General features: G+C 42.8%; 1 protein-coding gene across 3 annotated transcripts; it reads left to right on the top strand.

Annotated features, from left to right (window-relative positions):
* Nucleotides 1–698: 698 nt before the first annotated feature.
* On the top strand, nt 699–20911 carry tsc1a (TSC complex subunit 1a). 3 transcript variants are annotated; one of them, XM_035998832.1, is made up of 22 exons: nt 699–823; nt 2324–2441; nt 3745–3848; nt 3945–4097; nt 5105–5249; nt 5422–5576; nt 6879–6952; nt 7136–7323; nt 7465–7541; nt 7614–7725; nt 8223–8308; nt 8773–8869; nt 9579–9871; nt 11356–11516; nt 12016–12059; nt 14786–14952; nt 15178–15360; nt 16894–17004; nt 17254–17376; nt 17766–17953; nt 18512–18658; nt 19322–20911. In XM_035998832.1, exons 2-22 carry the CDS (start codon nt 2330–2332, stop codon nt 19839–19841), a joined length of 3240 nt encoding a protein of 1079 aa, XP_035854725.1. In that variant the 5' UTR covers nt 699–823; nt 2324–2329; the 3' UTR covers nt 19842–20911. The 3 variants fall into 3 exon arrangements, with proteins under 3 accessions (XP_035854725.1, XP_035854724.1, XP_031158014.2); XM_035998831.1 differs by having other exon boundaries at nt 12016–12086; XM_031302154.2 differs by lacking the exon at nt 699–823 and adding an exon at nt 1415–1434 and having other exon boundaries at nt 12016–12086.
* The last annotated feature ends 1097 nt before the right edge of the window (nt 20912–22008 follow it).

Here is a 22008-nt window from a genome sequence, read left to right as displayed (position 1 = left end):
TAAACATATTGCAATATTCTGCGATATATTGCAATTTATTACCTTTTTTCCAACTTCAAATTTTTCCCAATTTCAAATTATGTCCCCAAAACAAAACTTTGTCAACATCTGTTTTATTGTCAAGCAGACAGACTGACCAACACATATAATAAAAGATCGATACTTGGCGTCTGTGTATCGATACAGTATTGCCACGGAAAATATTGCGATACTATGCTGTATCGATTTTTTCCCCCACCCCTACTATATATACCACAGTTTCTACTTTAGACAGAAGAACCAGTCACCATGTTTACTTTACTGGTCATTTAATTTAATCTGATTTCATTATTTCTGTTATGTCACAGACTGGTGACCTGTAGGCCTACTGGTACCAGTGGCGTCTCCCAGTGTGAACTCCCAGTATAGAATGAACTAGTAAAGATAATGTAGAATGTAAACAGTCCTGTTATTGCTATATACGTATTTACAGTCTATGGTGCCAACAGCTGAAGATGCCATGTTTCCAGAGGCGTGGGGGCTGTAAGTCTGGAAGGCAAATTTAATTTCCAGAAACAAAATGTCTTACTTATTAATACATATCAAGCACAATATATAACTCATTCACCAGACAGTACATTTCGTTGTACTTCTGCACAAACGATAAAAAAAAAAATCTTCTCTGTTGACAGTTTAGATCAAACACGTTGTCAGTTGAAGCTCGTTTTTCACATATTCTGCTTCCGCCCTGAACGCCTCCTGAAGTTGATTGACAGGCAAAGGGTGGGCGGGGTTTCGTGTTGCTCAACATGGCTGCGCCCTGCTCGGATCAACAGGTCTAAAGGTAACCGAGTTAAACTTTATTTCTAACGTTTGTTTTTTACTTTTACAAACTGACTCTGTTTGTCTCTGGGCACCGGAAGTTACCGAACAGCTGCATGCGGGAATATAACGCCGTCAGCTCCATTAGCTAATATGCTAAACTCTAAAACACACAGCTGACTGACAGCTCAGCTGTTTGCATGTTAGCTTAGCATCCTGCTGTTAACTGTGAGCTAATATAAAGCCCGTATCACGACAGGAAGTGGTGATTTTTAATGCCAACTAAACTCCAAACTGAACTACAGATGTCTGCAAGTGTGACGTCACATTAAGCTTATTAGATAACAGCAGCGACGTCACAGAGAGAGAGAGAGAGAGAGAGAGAGAGAGAGAGAGAGAGAGAGAGAGAGAGAGAGAGATTACATAACAATACAAACACAATAGACAGTACTGCAACTGTCTGCAGAGTACACTTACAGAGTATTTTACTACTGAAGTACATGTAGTTATACCCAGTGGTGGAAGAAGTACTAAGATATTGTACTGCAGTTAACAAGTAAACGTCCTGCGTTCACCATTTTACTGAAGTAAGTACAAAGGTATCAGCATCAAAATATACATAAAGTACCAAAGGTAAAAGTGCTCATTATGCAGAATATTATATATTATATTATTGTATTATAATTATTGATGCTTTAATGTGTTCACCACTTTAATGTTGCAGCTGGTAAATGTAGAGCTCATTTAATTACTTTGTATACTGCTGGGTAGTTTAATCTATTCTTACTCCACAGCGCTGTGGAGATAGGTCTGGCAATGCGAGACTATTTATCCTATAATAATACTATAATAATATTTTGTTTTGATAATCAAAATCTGTAAATGTAAGCGTAGTAACCAAAGTTATCAAATGCTTGTGGTGGAGTAAAAAGTACAATATTTCCCTGTAGTGGAGTAGAAGTATAAAATAGAAAATGGAAATACTCAGGTAAAATAAAAATACAGACCCCAGGAACTGAAACCCAGGTGATCAACACCTGCGTCAGGAAATTAAAGATTATACTCGGCCCTCTAAAGCCTAGGCCACGTAGACAAAGAAACGCCTGCATTTATATTTTCAATTCTGAGCTTATTCTTTCATTCACTGAGTGTTATACATCATATGATTCAGGGGAACCTACCATTTATTTCTGGTGCAGTGTCAAGTCACCATCATATATCACCCTATATTTTGATCAAAATATCCTCAGAGTAAATATTAAACTGTTATGTATCATTGGAAAATAGACAAAACAATCTGTCAATATATGGAAGACTGCAGCCATTTATTGTTCTCTCTTTAAGGTACACAGACGTGTGTTGTTGGAGAAATATAAATAACTTTGTTTCTGTCTGTCTGTCTGTCTGTGTGTGTGTGTGTGTGTGTCTCTCTCTCTCTCTCTCTCTCTCTCTCTCTCTCTCTCTCTCTCTCTCTCTCTCTCTCTCTCTCTCTCTCTCTCTCTCTCTCTCTCTCTCACACCAGGTGTTCATGATGTCCAGTCAGCAGGTAAGTATCAGTGAGCTCCTGCTCTCATTGGACAGTTCAGAGCTGCAGGAGGCGGAGCAAGTCAGAGCAACAGTCAATCAGCTGCTGAGTACTGGTAAGTCTCACCATCTCCACCTGTTTCTTTTATACTGTTACATTTCTTACATTTATTAATAGTTTAATCTTTTTCTTGTACACCTTTTTTTCAGTATTATGTGTTGTCTCTACATGACACCAGTATTTATTATACATATATATGTTTTATGTTCTTCTTGAGTCAGTGATTAAAACAATTAAAGCGTTACATCTACATTGCAATGAATTGTTGGTAATTGAATTGGTGAAGTGTCTTTCCCAAGAGGACCCTCTTAAGGCCAAATCATACTTTTTGCATCCGTGAGGGTCCATTTTGATCAGCGTGGCATTGGGCCGATGTCTGCGAGTGTCCATGTGGCCCCCTATTTGGACGTCTGGGTGCAGCCCTAAAATGTGTGACCGAGCGGAGTGTACGCATAGCAAGTGCACTGACTTTGATGCTTCTCATCGTCAATGCCTCTTATCTCATCCCAGTCTCTGGTCCTATTCTCGTTAAGCTGTCACACATTATATATATATATTTTTTTGCTTTTTTCTTGTTGTTCAGCGAAAAACAACAAAGGAGCTCTACGCCAGTTCTTTCTTAATGCACATGCTTCTTCTAATCTTTTTCTTGATTTATTATGGTGGTTGGCAAACAACATTATCATGCATTACCGATACCAACTGTAATGGAGCGTGGATCGGGAAATGCACTTGCATGAAACGCAAGACCGCTGCGGACCCCTTAATTGTAGTATAAATGGAACTGCGTGCACGTCCGGACACCAGTACAAGTCTGCAGCTGTCTGCGAACGCCAAACGTATGTCCGAGCCTTAACAATCTGCAGACAGTCCACAAGCCACCTTGGGGGGCCTGGGGCTGGGTATCGTTCAAAAAATGATCGATACCGGTACCAATACCGTGACTTCAATACCGGTTCCTAAACGATACTTTTTTCGATACCAATTTTATAAAACAAAAAGAAATTACAACTCTACACATTACAGCACAAATCTCTTTATGAATTTTTCAGGTCCTACTATGTGAGCCCAGTCTCTCCAGTGTCTCTGCGACGTTAGACAGCCAATCACCAGCATGATTAGATCTTGGTGGAAGCATGCTGTGTGCTTATTGGCTCACTGATCTGATGAGATTTACTCCTTAGATATTGAAATTGGGTATTGATTGACGAGGCATTTTACGATACTCAACACTTTAGAGGCAATTTTGTCGGTGCCTAAAAAGGATTGAATTGGGTAGCCAGCCCTGTAGGCCCCTTTGTACTTGGACAGACCTCAGTCCTGCTCCTGTCAGTCTGATGTGTAATTCCCCCTCTCAGACAGAGGAGGTGCTGTTCTCTCCTCTCTGGTGGAGTATTACCTGGACTCGTCCTCCTCTCAGGTGGTGCTCCTGCTCTCCTCCATCAGAGAGCCTCATCACAAGGTGAACGGACTCACATTACTTTATATTTCTGGTATTTATCAGTGTTACTGATGATTACGTGTAACTTATAAAACATATGTTGTAACATCCGTCCAGCCCCTGCTGGAGAAGCTGAATGAGTCTCTGAACAGACCTGGATCCAGATTGGCTGGTCTGACCCTGCTGGGTGACCTGATCAGGAAACAGCCTCCCTGGGTTCATCACATCAGCCGCTCGGCTCTGCTGCTCTCCCTGCTGCGCTGCCTCAAGGTACTAATACTCATACATATACTAGATACTGTAATACTGATACTAATACAAAGCCGCAAGCAGGATTACAACCCTTTATTCCAACTTACTTTGGTGGTTCTGTCCATCGTCTTAGTGGACATTTCTAATACTTTTACATACATTTTCATAATTATACTTCCATGCTTTTACTGAAGGAACATTCCATCAATGCAGGACTTTAACTGTAAAAGCTTCAGCTACGTAGCAAAGATGGCAATCGTTGAGGGCGAGTAGTGTCCCGCATTCCACACTCAACTTTTTGATCCGTGTACTCGTAGTGCACTGCATTTTGCTAAATCTCGTTAATGTGAACACACTATGCACTCAAAATAGCAAGTGTAAGTACAGAAGTGTGCAAATTGAGACACAGCAAGAGTATTTTTTTTACAGTGCGTACTAGGGGTGTGAATCTTCACTGGTCTTACGATTCGATGACGATTATCCTGTCAACAATTCGATCCGATTCAATATCACGATGCTTCACCTCCTCAGTTTTATTATTTATGGCTACATATGGTTTTCATCAACACATTTAAGCAGTCAGATATATGTATGAACTCCCCTTTTTATTGTATCTGCTCTTAAAAATGTCACTTCCTGAATATAGTGTTTGGAGGAGTTTGAACACAGCAGACAACAGACCGGAAAATCAACAAGTAATACTGTATCAGTAGGCAATAATCGATTATTGTCTGTCACTGCATTGATGCAGAATCGTCTAGGTCCGCATTGCGATGCATCGATGCAATGATTAATTTCAACACCCCTAGTGTGTAGTAGTACTTTTACTGCAGTAATAGTAGTGTAGAGTATTTTTCATGTTATGTGTATGAGGTTATGATGTCTCTGTATTGTTATATTGCATCGTGTATTATGTATTCCTTCAGACACACAGAGAAGTTTTCATTTTATGAACCTACGTATATCAAACCTGTGTTCAGCTCTGCCTTTGAGCAAGGCATTAAACAGTCTGCTGGTGTCCTCAGACAGAGACCGACGTGGTGGTCCTGATCACCGGAGTCCTGGTCCTCATCACCCTATTACCCATGATTCCTCAGGCCGGGAAACAACACATCTACGACTTCTTCGACGTGTTCGGACGCCTTGCCTCCTGGAGCTACAAGAACCCTGGTATGAAACACACACACACACACACACACACACGTGTGCGCACGTGCAGATGCGCACACACGCATACACTAATTGTGTATTTATCTGCAGCTCTGAGGTGATGTGAATCCAGCTTCTGTGCTCTGATTGGTCGTTGGCGCGTTTCTAATTGGCTGGTTGTTGTCCCCTGCAGGTCATGTACCTGTGGTCCACCTTGTCCACCTCCATGCAGGTGTGTACTCTCTGTTCCACCGTCTGTATGGGATGTTCCCCTGTAACTTCATCTCCTACCTGAGGCTGCACTACAGCATGAAGGAGAACCTGGACACCTTCCAGGAAGTCGTCAAGGTCAGTACAGACCACCAGAGACCAGCAGTGAGCAATATTCACTTTATGTAAAAAAAAAAATAAATAAAGGCAAAAAAAAACCTGTTAACATAATACTTCCTGTTTACATCCTCCATATTATCAGAACTGTAGTTGGAAAACTTAAATCAAAAGAAGACCAGGAAATAAATATAATCAGAGAAACAAACTCTAATAATATCAACTCAACATGGACATTGTGTTGTGTTTTTTTTTTTTAAATCTATTTTGAATGTAAACAATGAGTCTGACGTTAGCTAGCGCTAGCTGATACTAGTGATTTCTAGTCTGCGACATATTTTGGGCTTCATTTAATAAACATAACCTGTAGTAGTACACAATCGTATGTGTATTGTTTTGATTACAATGTGCGGAATTACTTTACGTTGCCTATTTATGTCTATTTATTTCTATTTCTCACCGTTAATCACCTGCGTCTGTACAGCATCAACAGGGGGTCGCCATTGTTGTTTATCTGTGTGTGACGTCAAAAACTGTAACTGGGAGTACAAGAATCTGGTACTAGTTCACGGGTAGTAAGTTACGGGTTTGACTGCCGTTCCAGGGCACTTTCACGGGTAGAAGGTTGTGAAAACACAGGTTACGGGTTGCCTGGAACGCAGCATTAGACCAGTTCACAGCTGCTGTACTGGTTGTACAGCAACTGGTAGTGCTGCTGCCACACAGACGCACAACAACAGCTGCAGTAAACAGCAGCTGCTCCGTTTCTCAGATAACATAAAGCAGAAACCTAAACCAGAGACACTCAGGACACACATAAACTCTAGCGGATCATTTCACCGTCATACAGGTTTATTTTCTGACCAAGAGTTAATTTTTTACACTTTTGTTTTTCCTGTCTCTAAATACTACAATACCCTCGAGCCACGGCTGCTGTTGTTATGGAAAAGAAGCCAAAATGTGACATGAAAACACATTTAAACTCCTGATTGTTTTCTTTCTCTCGGTTTTACCAGCAGTGTAACCTATAATGTAAAACTCTGTGATTGGCTGTTTGTCAGTGAAATGCACCTTGGCAGTCGTAGTTGACTTCAAGAGTCTTCCTTCCAGGTCTTCAGCTTTTTGTTAAACAAAAGAACTTAAAGCGTAACTCTCGCCAAAATGCAACCTAGGCTCTTTTTGTGAATGCACCCGAGTTAAAAGCATAATTAGGATGGAAGCGCCACTTTTAAGATTGACCATCACTGAAAGGAGAGGGAATGTCGGTCAAAGTGAAGGAGATAAAAGTCTGTCTGTCTGTCTGTCTGTCTGTCTGTCTGTCAGCCAATGTTGGAACATGTCAGGGTTCACCCAGAGTTGGTCACAGGGACCCAGGACTATGAACTGGACCCGTCCAGGTGAGTACTGGTAACACACACAGAAACCAAACCTGAACCTGCTGCTGGGTTTACTTTGAATTTTAGTTCAAAACAAATGACAAAAAAGTGACAGCAGGAAAAACATGAATTTTCAAAATAAAATGCATACACACACAAAATACCTGACATCACCTTTTTCAGCTGACTTCCTGTGTGTCTCAGGTGGAGGTGTTATGAAGTCCATGACATTGTGATCGAGTGCTCCAGAGTGTCTCTGGATCCTCTGGAGTCTTCCTGTGAGGAGGACATTTACTCCTCCCTCAGAGACCCTCCTCCCTCCCCCTCCCCCTCCCCCTCCCCCCTGAACCTCACCTCTAGTACTTACAACACAGAGACTGTCAGCAGCTCAGGTAACACACACACACACACACACACACACACACACACACACACACACACACACACACACACACACACACACACACACCTTGCATCCTCATGATGCACTTATTAATTTAAAGGTATACATTAATGGATGTGCTAATTGACAGGAAGTACAGTTTGTCCTCTGCTGCTGTCTGGACCTCCCACTCTTCCTCAGCTGACACTCAACAACTCCTACATACAGGTATTGTACTACTCTCCTTCCTTCCTTCCTTCCCCCCTCCCTCCCTCTGCTCACCACATACTTTGTGTTCAGGCTGATGATGTCACATGGAGTCCCTCCTCACAGTGTGGTTTGTCGACACCCCCTCCTGAAACTGCTGCTACAGGCTCCGCCCACCCACTGAGCAGGACCGTCTCCATCTCAGGTGAGACACTGTGAGACAGATGAGACAGGTGAGACGCTGTGAGACACGGTGATACAGATGAGACACTGTGGGACAGGTGAGACACTGTGAGACAAATGAGACACTGTGAGACAGAGGAGACAGGTGGGACACTGTGAAACACTTGAAACACTTGAGACACTGTGAGAAAGAGGAGACAGGTGAGACACGTGAGGCAGGTGAGAAAGAGGAGACAGGTGAGACACTCTGAGACACTGTGAGAAAGAGGAGACAGGTGAGACACTGTGAGGCAGGTGAGAAAGAGGAGACAGGTGAGACACTGTGAGACAGGTGAGACACGTGAGGCAGGTGAGAAAGAGGAGACAGGTGAGACACTCTGAGACACTGTGAGAAAGAGGAGACAGGTGAGACACTGTGAGGCAGGTGAGAAAGAGGAGACAGGTGAGACACTGTGAGACAGGTGATAGTGTTTAAAAATAACTCTGAAGCCCGTCTGTCTGTCTGTTGGTAAAATCCAGGTGTAAAATGTCCCTCATCAGTCATCGTCCCAGTGACACCGCTGACTAAAGAGAACCAAAATGGTCAGATTCCTGAGAAAAACCAGGTGAGAGCTGAGACCTGAACTACGAAGCAGAATTTGGGATTAGCGAGGTTACTTCAGGGTTAACCCTGGGTTTTCTGTCTTACGACGGTGGTTCACTTTTTACCGGGATGAATCACCATTCATAGAAAATCTTGGGAAAAAAATCATATTGCGATCATTTGTGTATAATTGCGTTACTCGCGTTAGCAGCATTACCCGCCGGTGTAGAGCTGTAGGCACCAACAATGTTTCTTTCTGTCATCAATATGGCTGAAATAACCACTATTGGAAGCCCCAGATACAAAAATTTTTTTTGCGTCATTTGCACTGCCGCAAATTTGCATTGACTTTGTATGTAATCGCGCCACCGAATTCGGGGGAAAAAACACCTGGTGTGAAGGCACCATTAGGACCGTAGACGTGAAGCTCTTTTCTTCTCACTGGAAGGCTTTTATTGTGAAGGAGTCTCTCTCGCTTCCTCACAGGTGAAGCTGGTCACAGAGCTACAGGGGCCATCTGTTCAGCCAATCACAGAGAAGGAGGGAAGAGGCCAGAGCGATGTCAGCAATAACATCTGTGAAGGTGAGTTCATCAACGGATTTATCTATGCAGAGGGCTATTTCACAGTATTTTCCAGCTATCCTGGCTGAATTTACTCAGCTTCATGAACGCAGTGGCACATAAGTTACCACACACACACACACACACACATTCTGATCAGAGTTTTAAGGTTGTACGGCTGGTCCTAAGGTCCAACCAAAAATAAACATTTACTTACCACTGGTCCACTGGTCTTAACCGAAACCATTCAAGGAGTTACTCGTCATTTGCACAAATTAACAGTTATACACTTTGCCTTAAAAGTGGGCAGAGGAAGTGAACATGTTACTCAGGAAATGTATATTATAGCCCATATGAGAGAGATGTTTCTGAATAATGCTTTTGTGAAATAGCCCTCTGGTTTATGTGTTAATCCACACGGAGCCACCACTGACTGTGTCCCATAATAACAACAACAACACCAACAACAAAAAACTTTATTCATACATTGCTAAAGTTACAAAGTGATTTACATGGTTGAACCAGGATTAAAACATTTCACTGACATGAGGCAAATAAAATAATACAAAAGGTAATATTAAAGGTCCACTTACAGCTGTTTCTGGAGCTTTCAGCCTCATCTCATGGTTCTCATCAGCAGCTGGACAATAGTTAAGCCTATTTCTGTCAAACTACAATTTAAGACTGAAGCAAACGTATTATGTTTATGTTCCTCTCTGTTTCTCTGCAGACACCAGATCCCAGCAGCCTTCCTCCTCCTCCTCCTCCTCTTCTCAGCCCGTCCTTCTCACCTCCACCCCCGGCCGCGATGAGCCCTCCTCAGGTTCAGCCCTCCCCTCTTCTCCGTGCTCCATCTCACTCTGCTTCACCCCCCCTCACCCCTCCACCACCACACACAGATCAGAGGAGGGAGGCTCCACCCTGTTTGGCTTCTCGGGTCAGAGCCCCGCCCTTTCGTATGAACCCCTTTTTGAGCTTGCTCTTCCCCGAGCCGCCACGCTGTTCATCGGGAGGATGACACAGGTAAAGTGAACCAGACCAGGTGAGACAGAGACACTGAGCTAAAAGGGACAGGTATGGTGGCCCTGAGATACAGAAAACGCACAAGTAACAGTTTCCAGGGGACACTAAAAAGTGATGCACACATCTGAAATTACCAAGGCTGCATCTCATGCCGCTTGTTTGATAGCTCCTCGACTCTTCGGTCCTCGGCTGAACCGGAAGTTGTTCTGTCCCTCCTCGGTGAAGTCCGTCTCAAAGCTCTTATTTCTGCCCCGAGGAGCGAGCATCGAGGAGGGATCATAGAGGAGCTATAGGGGAGGATACACGAGAGCAGCCTTCCCGGAAGTCGTGCAGCTAACGGTGTTGCTAACTGCGCCCAAACAGCTGACGTATTCATGTGACTCTTCAGAGGAAAGGACGTCTCATCACTCTAAAACACATTTGCTCGTTGCCTCTCTCCTCCCATGATTTCCTTTCATGGAGGACTTGAGGAGGCCATTTAAGCAACATGAGATGCATTGCTATTCACATAATCTGATGACATACACCAGGCCCGCAGGAAGTGCGCTGCGCTTTGAATCAAATTAAACATAGTGGCCAAGCAGTGAAATTACAACGTCCGTGTGCGTGACGTGATGCCCTTTGGCCCAAAAATACTTTTCCCCATAGACTTACATGGGTAAAGAGACGTCTGTAAATGAATGGATACATTTTTTTGAGCGTCACAACCCCCGTGAAATGACTCGTTTCACTATAAAACTTTGATCCATAAGGCCCAATGACGTTTGGAAAGTCTAGAAGAGCTGCACGATTAAATCATTTAATCCCCATTCAAGTTAGCAAGGCGCAGAAGCGGAAGTAGCCGGCTCAGCCAGCAGAAGTGTCTTTGTGCGCCTGCTCAATGGGCCGTACAGTGCGGAAGCAGCGCCGGGGACGCACCATATTTTCCCCCCTGATATTGCTACATTGTGAACATCAATCATGTTAAAGTCATAGAAATTAACAAAAGAAACCTCACATTTTCGATGCGCAGCTGAGATCCCGTGGTAATATCTGATCATCACAATGTTAACATAAACCAAAAGCCACGACAACAACAAATGTGTCCAGCCCAGTGCATCATTTTTTAGTGTTCCTTAGAAACAGTCTCTGTTGTTGTGTGGTGTTACCTGTATTTGGTTGTGTTTTCTGTACTTAGAATACGTTGAGCTCTGTGGGCCACCTTAGACAGGTCTTGTAAAAACAACAGGAAGTTAGTTATTGTAGTTTGTCAGCAGAGATGCAGTGATTATGGAGATTAAGATTTTTCTTCTTCTCTTTTTCATAGCTCAGTGAAATGTGAGCACACAGACATTAGACACATATTGATCTCATTCAGTGCGACTTCCCAAGGATATCATTATCTCTGAAAAAAGAAAGAGAAATGAGTCACAGTAGATTAAAGAGAATTCAGGTGATCAATCTTTTTTTATTGATGAATCTGTCTTGGTGCTGTTGTACTGTAGGAGGCGCTGGAGAGAGCAGCGGGGGGGCTAGAGGAGAAGGGAGGAGGAGGACGAGGACAGGGGGAGGACAGAGAGGAGGAGCACACCTCCGTCTCTCCTCTAAAGGTTTTGGATCAGCTGATCGTCCACGGACACGATGCCCATGAACACCTCAGCAGGAGGTGAGACAGTTACCATAGAGATCATTAACATAGACACTAATGGAGCCCAGTGGTGCTAACTCCAGGTACTGAGTCCAAGTCCACATGAGTCCGAATTAACCCTTAAACCATTTTAGAATGTAGGTAACAACATGACACAAGGACAAACTTTTGTGCCACAAAAAAAACTCAAAGTTTAACTCATTTTGCTACCTGGATGAAGTCAACATTTTGTTCTCTATACATCACCCGACCGAATCCCCTTCTGTACAAACTTAAATAATATAATTAAATAATCATAAAGTTGGAATGTTTTCTACGACAGAGTTAATGGCAGTTCAGTCATCTGGCCTCAAGGGCGTGTCAATGTAGACCAAACATGTCAGATGTCTGTGGTTCAACATGAAGGACAAACAATCTAATGTGTGTGTGTGTGTGCGCGCGTGTGTGTGCGCGCGTGTGTGTGTGTGCGCGCGTGTGCGCGTGCGTGTGTGTGTGTGTGTGTGTGTGTGTGTGTCAGGTTGTCAGCAGCGAATAACTCAGTGGATCGGAGTCATTTTGGAGGTAAACAGCAGAGCATGAAAACCAAAGGTACCAGAAACTAACAGTGATGACACTCAGACTCATTAACACGATTCACTGATATTGATTGCTTGATTGGCTAATTGATGAAAATTATTTGAATTTTGGAGGCTTTGAATTATTTATTTATCAATGAAACTAGCTTCTGTTTGTTTTTACAAAAAAATCTGTGTACAGTCGTGGCCAAAAGTTTTGAGAATTACATAAATATTGGAAATTGGAAAAGTTGCTGCTTAAGTTTTTATAATATACTTAATAATATCTTGCATATACTCCAGAATGTTATGAACAGTGATCAGATGAATTGCATAGTCCTTCTTTGCCATGAAAATTCCACTGCATTTCATTGCTGTCATTAAAGGACCTGCTGAGATCATTTCAGTAATCGTCTTGTTAACTCAGGTGAGAATGTTGACGAGCACAAGGCTGGAGATCATTATGTCAGGCTGATTGGGTTAGAATGGCAGACTTGACATGTTAAAAGGAGGGTGATGCTTGAAATCATTGTTCTTCCATTGTTAACCATGGTGACCTGCAAAGAAACGCGTGCAGCCATCATTGCGTTGCATAAAAATGGCTTCACAGGCAAGGATATTGTGGCTACTAAGATTGCACCTAAATCAACAATTTATAGGATTATCAAGAACTTCAAGGAAAGAGGTTCAATTCTTGTTAAAAAGGCTTCAAGGCATCCAAGAAAGTCCAGCAAGCGCCAGGATCGTCTCCTAAAGAGGATTCAGCTGCGGGATCGGAGTGCCACGAGTGCAGAGCTTGCTCAGGAATGGCAGCAGGCAGGTGTGAGCGCATCTGCACGCACAGTGAGGCGAAGACTTTTGGAAGATGGCCTGGTGTCAAGAAGGGCAGCAAAGAAGCCACTTCTCTCCAAAAAAACCATCAGGGACAGATTGATCTTCTGCAGAAAGTATGGTGAATGGACTGGTGAGGACTGGGGCAAAGTCATATTCTCCGATGAAGCCTGTTTCCGATTGTTTGGGGCATCTGGAAAAAGGCTTGTCCGGAGAAGAAAAGGTGAGCGCTACCATCAGTCCTGTGTCATGCCAACAGTAAAGCATCCTGAGACCATTCATGTGTGGGGTTGCTTCTCATCCAAGGGAGTGGGCTCACTTACAATTTTGCCCAAAAACACAGCCATGAATAAAGAATGGTACCAAAACACCCTCCAACAGCAACTTCTTCCAACAATCCAACAACAGTTTGGTGAAGAACAATGCATTTTCCAGCACGATGGAGCACCGTGCCATAAGGCAAAAGTGATAACTAAGTGGCTCGAGGACCAAAACGTTGAAATTTTGGGTCCATGGCCTGGAAACTCCCTAGATCTTAATCCCATTGAGAACTTGTGGTCAATCCTCAAGAGGCAGGTGGACAAACAAAAACCCACTAATTCTGACAAACTCCAAGAAGTGATTATGAAAGAATGGGTTGCTATCAGTCAGGATTTGGCCCAGAAGTTGATTGAGAGCATGCACAGTCGAATTGCAGAGGTCCTGAAAAAGAAGGGCCAACACTGCAAATACTGACTCTTTGCATAAATGTCATGTAATTGTCAATAAAAGCCTTTGAAACGTATAAAGTGCTTGTAATTATATTTCAGTACATCACAGAAACAACTGAAAAAAAGATCTAAAAGTAGTTTAGCAGCAAACTTTGTGAAAACTAAGATTTGTGTCATTCTCAAAACTTTTGGCCACGACTGTAAAATCATTATTTGTAACCTGATTGTTAGAAATCAGTTTCACATTTTTTTTTTTTTGTTCTCACCACATTTGTTCTCTCTTTGCAGCTACATGATCTTTGATCGTCGACTGAATTATCTCAATGTTAACTCTTTAAATTACACCCAGTTTGTGTTTATCTACCTGACAGGTCCAGATCCAACATGCTTCCTGTTATTTTAGGATTATGTTGTTTCAATATCACCATATTAATTAAACATATCCAGTGTTGTACACAATATGGTGCAAATCTGACAATAGACTAGGCTGACACACATTTTTGAATAATTAATGATAATATTTTAGTTCCAGGTAACTAATACAATCTCCATCAGATCTGCCATTATAACACGTTTAGCTCTGAAGTCACCTGTTCGTTGTTAGAGTTGACACATTTACCGTGTACCGTGTACCGTATGTTCTCCGGTGTTCTCCAAATTTATGTCTGCATGTTGAGTTTTTTTAATTAGATGTTCAGACCATGTCTTGATCTGACTGAACTGTTTAATCAGCATGTAAATGGAAGTGAGCTCGTCCTAACTGGTAAACCAGCACTAACCAGTTTAACCAGACTAATCTGTCCTGCTTGTTCATCATCATGTTTTGTTTATTGTTAGTTATGACACAGTCGATCTGTCGGTTCGGACTGAAATATATATATATATATATATATATATATATATATATATATATATATATATATATATATATATATATATATTTGATAATATATATATATTTGATAATATATATGAAATGGGGTTTAGAGTGAGCTTACAGCTCAGAGTTTCATCTGATACAGAGTAATTCCTAATTTCAAACATGATAACTTCAGACTCTAAACTCCAGACTTTCTGCAGGGCTTCAAACACATCGCTTTCAGATTTGAGGTGAGCGTAAATAAATGATCACCACAGGTGTAACAGGTAGTGTGTGTGTGTGTGTGTGTGTGTGTGTGTGTGTGTGTGTCAGGCCCCGCCCAGGGGGAGGAGCTTCAGTCTCTGAGAAGTCAGCTGTTATTGGTCCACAGTCAGCTGCAGTATGAACGATTCAAACGGCAGCAGCACGCCATCAGAAACCGCCGTCTGCTGCGAAGAGTTATTAACGCCACCTCGCTGGAGGAGCACAGCGTTGCCATGGTAAACACATACATGTATACACACAGTCTCCTCCCTTTTTTATTTCTTCTCTTTCATTTATTTCTTTTCTTCTGTCCTTTTTTGTTTTCTCCTTTGTTTACTTTTCTTTTCTCTGTTCTCCTCCCTCCTTTCGCTCCTTCCATTCTTTGTTTTTCATTCTATCTGTGTGTGTGTGTGTGTGTGTGTGTGTGTGTGTGTGTGTGTGTGTGTGTGTGTGTGTTGCAGAAGGGTCAGCTGAGTGTTCAGGATGAAGAGATTCGCTCGCTGAAGTCTAGTCTGCACGAAGAACAGAGGCGATACACACAACTGCAGCAGGACACACACACACACACCAACCAGCTGCACACACACATCCAACAGCTGCTGCTGCAACAACAAGACGAACAGAGAGACAAGCAGAGGTTGAAGGTACAAGTACACACTAACACAAACATTATATACACATACACATTATTAGGATCCTAGTGGGCTGAGGGTAGAAGCTCCTACTAAGCCTCTCAGTGCTGGTCTGGTGTATCCGGTACCTTCTACCCGACCTCAACAGGGAGAAAAGGCTGTTACCCAAGTGGTTTGGATCTTTAATAATTCTCTTTTCTTGCAGTGCCTGGTGTAAATATCCTTGAGGCCGAGTAGGGCACCGCCTATCGTATGTTTCATCCGAACGAGCCACTCTCTGCAGGGCCTTGCGGTCTGTTCGTGCCGTTTCCATACCATGCAGTAATGTTCCCCGTCAGGACGCTCTCAATGATGCAGGAGTAGAAATTTGAGTATTTGAGGGGAGACCTGGAATTTCCTCAGGCGTCAGAGCTGAAACTGTCTCTGCTCTGCCTTTCTCACCACTGAGTCAGTATGCATCGCCCAGGTCAGACCCTCAGTGATGTGGACACCAGGGTACTTGAAGCTGTCCACCATCTCCACTTCCTTCCCTGCTTTCTCCCAAAGTCCACTAGTAGGTTGTTGTCCAGACACCAGTGGGTCAGGCCCTCTACTTCTTTCAGGTTGTCTGTGATCAGGCCCACCACAGCTGTGTTGTCAGCAAATGTGTTGATGGTGTTGGGGTCAAAAGTGGCTACACAGTTGAGTGTGTACAGGGAGTTCAGCAGGGGACTCGATACACAGCCCTGGGGTGCTCCGTTATAAGGGAGGGTGGAAGAGCTGTGGCTACCCACCCTCACCACCTGGGGTCTGCCCGTCAGGAAGTCCACATGCACAGTGAGGTGTTTAAACCCCTATATTTAAACCCAGGTCCTTGAGCTTAGTGACGAGCCTGGAGGGAACTATGGTGTTAAATGCTGAACTGTAGTCAATGAACAGCAGTCTCACACAGTTTCCTTTCTTTTCTAGGTGAGATAGTGTGGTGAACAGGATGTGTGCTATAGTGTCTTCCATTGATCGGTTGGGACGGTAGGCAAACTGTAATGGGTCCACTGTGCTGGGTAGTGGGCAGCAGATGTAATCCTTGACCAGTTGTAATATATTATATAATATACTGTATAGTATTTTATCACTACAGAGGTGAGTGCCACGTCATATTTCCAGACTGCTGTCCTAAATTGTAGGCTGCACTGCGTGTGTTTATGGCATCCTGGATTGTTATGGTAATCCTTTGTTTCTGGTTGTGGAATGATTTTAACTGGTTTTGGGTAAATGCTTCTGTTGTTTTATAAATCAAATCTACCACGGACTCAGTGAATCCATTGATGTCATCAGTGATGAGTATGATGACTACACACATTGTAATAACATAATTGAGAAGACAGTAAAAAAGAAGAAGAAAAAAATACAATAAAGTATAACATACAAATAGATAAACCAGATGAAATTACAGTATAGTTAAAAGCATTTACAATCAATTAAAACAAGGTCTGAAATAGGGCCTTTGAGGCCTTGTGTTGTGATTGGCTGTTTTAGAACCCCCTGTGCTGTGATTGGCTGTTGCAGAGCGAGCTTCAGGAGTGCCAGAGCAGGTTGAGGGATCTGGAGGTGGAACTTCAAAAAGCCAATAACAAGGCTTACAATGCAGAACACCAGCTGACTCAGCTGTCACTCAAGGTGAGAAGAGCTTCTGTTGGCTGATTATTGATTATTAATGTTCTTTGTTGACACAATATATAAATACATGGGTTTCTAAATTATGAATGACAAACGTAGATAAAAAAATAAGGAAGCAGATGTGATTATAATAAAAGGATTCTACTGTCCAGATGCTGATAAGAGTGAGGTGTGTGTGTGTGTGTGTGTGTGTGTGTGTGTGTGTGTGTGTGCGTGCGTGCGTGCGTACGTGCGTACGTACGTGTGTAGTTGTGCAGCAGTGAGCAGCTGCAGCAGCAGATCTTCCTGTTGAACCAGCAGCTCATCCTGCTGAGAGAAACTAACAGAGCTCTGAGTCACCAGCTGGATGGAGGAGAGACACACCACCGCACTGTGAGAACACACACACACACACACACACACACACACACACACACACAAATACACACATACATACATAAATTGTTCTCAACAAAGTAGAGCTGCTTTTCCTTCTTTAAAATGAGAGTTGGGCGTTCAGGGAATAAAATGAGCTGACTTCAAACCTCCAGAGGAGATAAAGCAGCTCTTGAATGAGAAATTAAAGATATGTTTGGAGTCTAAATGAGATTCAGGATTATATCATAATCTAAGTGACAGGTGATATGTGTGGTGTTTAAGAACCACCATGTTTCTCTGAGTTGTCAGTGTGTTTTAGTGACTGAAGCTGTGTGTGTGTGTCTGTGTGTGTGTGTGTGTGTGTGTGTGTGTGTGTGTGTGTGTGTGTCTGTGTGTCGGTTTAGGAGGCGTTCATGCTGCAGTGCAGCGTGGGTAAAGAGCACCAGCGGCTAAAGGACAGTGACGTCCAGCAGAGACAGAAGCTGGAAGCAGCCAATTACAGGATAGCAGAGCTGGAGAACCAGCTGGCCAAGAAAGAGCAGCTGATTCTGGATCAGAAGAAACTTCTGGAGGACACAAAGGCCCAGAGCAGGTCAGAGTCCTGGAGAGATATGTATATCATCTACAGACAGTCAGTGTGCTTTCTGGTCATACATGGAGACAAGATGGTGTCACAGAATAACCAAACCTAAACTGAGCCTCAAGAAAACCAGGTTTCATGTGAGCACTGGATTTAAAGAGTTCCAGACGTCACTAACTGACTGTTTTACTTAGAAAGAGAACGACTTACAATAAAAGAGTCCGTTTGTGTTTTACTGAGTGTGTTTGAATAATTCCTGGTTATGAGAGCATGTAAACATCATATCCGGGTTTTGAGAAACCTGAATAAGCTACCTGGGGTACTTTGATAAAACCAAGACACTGTGGCCTGTAAACATCTGATCACGTTTCAGTTCATATAGAAATGAGTGTCTGAGGTGTTCAGGGATAAAGGCACACACCCTGTCACCTGAGGACTGTTATGATCCTACACAGGGAGATAAATCGCCAGGTTTTTTTATGCTCCACGTAGACGTTCTAAGACTCAAAACCAGAACAGTAGTGTGCAAGTAAACACACTCACTGACCTGTTATTGTGTTTGTGTGTCAGAGCCGAGCTGTCGGCCTGTGAGAATCGCTGTGTTGCTCTGAGGAGAGTCACCCAGACGCTTCAGACGGAGACTCTTCACCTGTACAGCCAGATCCACCTGGACACACACAACGACACACACACACACAGCTGGCCTCAGGACATCAGGTAAACCAGTCTGATCCCTATAATCCACCAGGTGCATCAGCGCTTCGTTCCGGCGGTGCGGTAACAGACCTTAGAATGCTGTGATTGACCAATCAGAATCGAGTATTCAACAAAGCCGTGTAATAAAAAGAAATAGTGCAGAAAGTGTAAGTGCAAGTTGTGCTTACAGTAAATGTCATATACAGAATGACAGCTGGAGGTATGATATGAATACATACATATGCTATAGATCTGGTCGGTTAAACCATTGTTGGCAGTGCCACTGATACCCACCCATGTTTCAAGACGGTCCAGGAGGATATCATGGTCAATGGTATTGAATGCTGCACGTAGATCCAGGAGAACAAGAATGGAATTATGGCTGACAGCAATAAGTCGTTTAGGCCTGAAAAAGACCAGTTACAGTACTCTGTTTTATTCTTAAACCTGAATGAATAAAAGCTAGCCGTTGATCTGCTATAACCGTTTCTAAAATCTTAGCTAGATAGATAGATAGTTGTTTTTTTATTGATCCCAAAAGAAAATGGGAAATTACGGTGTAACGAGTTAGGGTTAGGGGATAGGGTTAACCCCCTAACTAAAAAAGAAAGCTTAGAAAGGTCTGCAATTGTAAAGAGACAGGATTTTTAAAAGTTCATGTGATGTCATCTTTCTCGCTCTCAGGCCAAATGGCGGCAGCGTCGCCCTACCAGCTCCTCAGGGCAAGCCCCACCCCTCCACTTCTTCTTCTTGTGTTAGTATAATAAACGGAGGTGTGGAGACCCTCTCCACCTCCCCATTGCACCTCCCCTCTTGCTCCTCCTCCCCCCTTTCCCACTCCCCGATCGAATCTCCTCTGGCCGTTGGCTCCTTCCTGGAGCAGCATGCACGGCAGCTGTTCAGAACGGCCAATCACAGCCAGGAGGAGGATGAGCAACAGGAGGGAGAGGAAGAGGAGAAGGAGGAGGAGGAAGAGGAGGATGAGGAGGCCCAGCCAGAGAGCCCTCCTCTGGGTCAGGAGGCAGAGGAGGACACTGTCCTCGCAGGGAGACATCAGACAGAGCCCCCCCCGAGCAGGGCTTCAGCTCACAGCCTGCCTTCCCCTGGACCTCCAGCACCCCCTGCAGACCTGACGCCCGCTGTGCGACAGAGGATTCACGAACTGAGCATCATGGACTACGATGAAACACTGCCAGAGGACTGACTCAGGGTTGACAGAGGGCTGGAGAGATGGATGGAAGGAGGGAGCGATAAAGGGAGGTTGAGTCAGATGGAGGTGGAGATTAGATCAGCTGCTCCAGCTCACAGTCCACAATCACTATCTGATCTTTCCCACATCAGGACCTTCAGTCGCCCTTAATATGAAAAATAAACTATACTAATATACAGCAGCACTTATCTAACAGTGAACAGAATATGTTTTGAAAAAAAAAAAAAGGCAGAACAAGTTTAGCGCTATTATACTTCTAGAAGCTTGAGCTAACTGCTAACATGCTAGGCTTCATGCTTTATTTGAGAGATCCAATAGCAGTTTGTACTCCAGCAGAGCAGGTTTGTATCAAATGATTCAACGCAACTAAGATTCCTTCCTCCATTTTAAACATAACAAGCTTTCAAGAGTGATAATCAACAGCTGTGGCAAGTTGTGCTAAAAGTAGCTTATAAGCTAGCTAAGAGTTTCTTAAACTGTTTAAATTAATTCCTATTGCTAGTGCCACAAAAAGAAACTAAGTGGACTTGTTAATAATATTTTTGCTGTTTTAACGGTTAATAATGAACTTTATTCGCTAACATTTGATTTATGGATCTACAGAACGCATTAAATTCAACAAAACATGAAGGTGAAAACTCTTCTTTCTAAAAAAACTAAATTACATCAGCACAAACTGAACCGAAAATGTCACAGCTGCTAAATACGACAAAACTAATTGATAGTGCATTGATACATTACATGAATAAACCTGGATTTTCACACTAAATGTTTTGTTTGCAACATGATATTTAACGACACAAGATATGAGCGACATTACAGCTTTAACATTAACAAAGCTAACATTAGCTTGTTAGCTAACAAACAAGAAGCATTAGGGATGATAGGAATAATATTTTACCACCGAAAATACACTTCACATATAAATAAATTAAGAATTAACATAATTTCTTCTCATGATCTATTTGCTCAACTGTGCTGCGACTGAAGGTCCTGAGTCTACACAATGAGTTCGATAGTTGGGTTTATGTCTGGAGGGACTTGTAGTCGCCATTAGGAAACAACTTATTAAAGCCAAAAATAAGGGAAGAAAAACAGAGAATTCTGTGTTTTAGTGTTCAATGATTTTACAAGGAAGCTAACAGCAGCTATGTTTATCATGCAATGTCAGCTGTCATATGAAACTGCCACACTGTCGCCCAAAAATGCCGCATGCTACAACAGCATCAAAACCCAAATTAGAATCTGACTTTTAGTTAAATCGATTAATGAGTAACCCTGCTGTTGTGATTATTCCCACTATTTTATTTGCCCACTAAGGGCAGCAGAACAAGCTGTACACCAGCTGCTGTACTCTACTGTTTCTACTGTAATGTGTCTGCACACCTGAGTGCACAAACTCACCTGAGTCAGGACGGAGATGGAGGTTTCTGCCTCCGGCTGCCACAATAGAGTGCTGCAGGATGAGTCCTATAACCCTGAAATTAGTTAGCAGCATGTTTGCACTCTGGTTCCCTCATCTCGAAGTCTATGCGTTTTTGTGAATGTTTTTTTTTTTTTGGTTTATTTTCTGCAATTAGCCAACATCCAATGGAAAAATCGCATGGCTTTTTGTACAGGGAACCAGGGTGATACTTCATTGTTGGCCAAAACAAATACTGCAGCACTCTATATCTGACATATTAGCCTCTTCTGAAGTATTTGTGGCTAACATGTTAGCAAACAGCTGCCCACTTCAGACACAGATCAACATGATTAACCCACATTAACAATGGTGATGATTAGTTGTTGGGCTCCTCAGGGTTTAGCTTTTGGTCCTTAATATTTTCAGTTTACATGCTGACATGCCAATTTATTCGTCTATCAACCATCAGGCCTCTCCTCCCAAGACGGTCAGCAATTTATGGATCTTAAATCTGAAATTCAGCCATTCAGATCCCACAAATCTTCTTTCTTATATACTTAGAATTCTTTTTCAAATGATTGGTAAAGACACCCAGTTTGGTGTGATCATAGAAAAGCCTTAATAATCCAGCAAAACATTTTTCTCCTGTCTCCAGTCTGGGGTGACACGTCAGGGCGACAGCTGCAGTAATCAGCCTTAATCTTATTATGATTGAATAATTAGCGGGTAAACTGACATAAATGTTCCTTAATTTTG

Source organism: Sander lucioperca, chromosome 2, assembly GCF_008315115.2.
Source record: "Sander lucioperca isolate FBNREF2018 chromosome 2, SLUC_FBN_1.2, whole genome shotgun sequence".
Classification (NCBI taxonomy): Eukaryota; Metazoa; Chordata; class Actinopteri; order Perciformes; family Percidae; genus Sander; species Sander lucioperca.
Note: the sequence above shows the minus strand (reverse complement) of the source record. Positions and strands in the feature narration are given on the sequence as shown.

Coding starts and splice junctions, on each gene's coding strand:
- tsc1a (XM_035998831.1), top strand. CDS start 2,330: ATGATGTCCAGTCAGCAGGTAAGTATCAGTGAGCTCCTGCTCTCATTG. Junction 2,442..3,744: donor CAATCAGCTGCTGAGTACTG/GTAAGTCTCACC, acceptor TCCCCCTCTCAG/ACAGAGGAGGTGCTGTTCTC. Junction 18,659..19,321: donor AGCTGGCCTCAGGACATCAG/GTAAACCAGTCT, acceptor TCTCGCTCTCAG/GCCAAATGGCGGCAGCGTCG.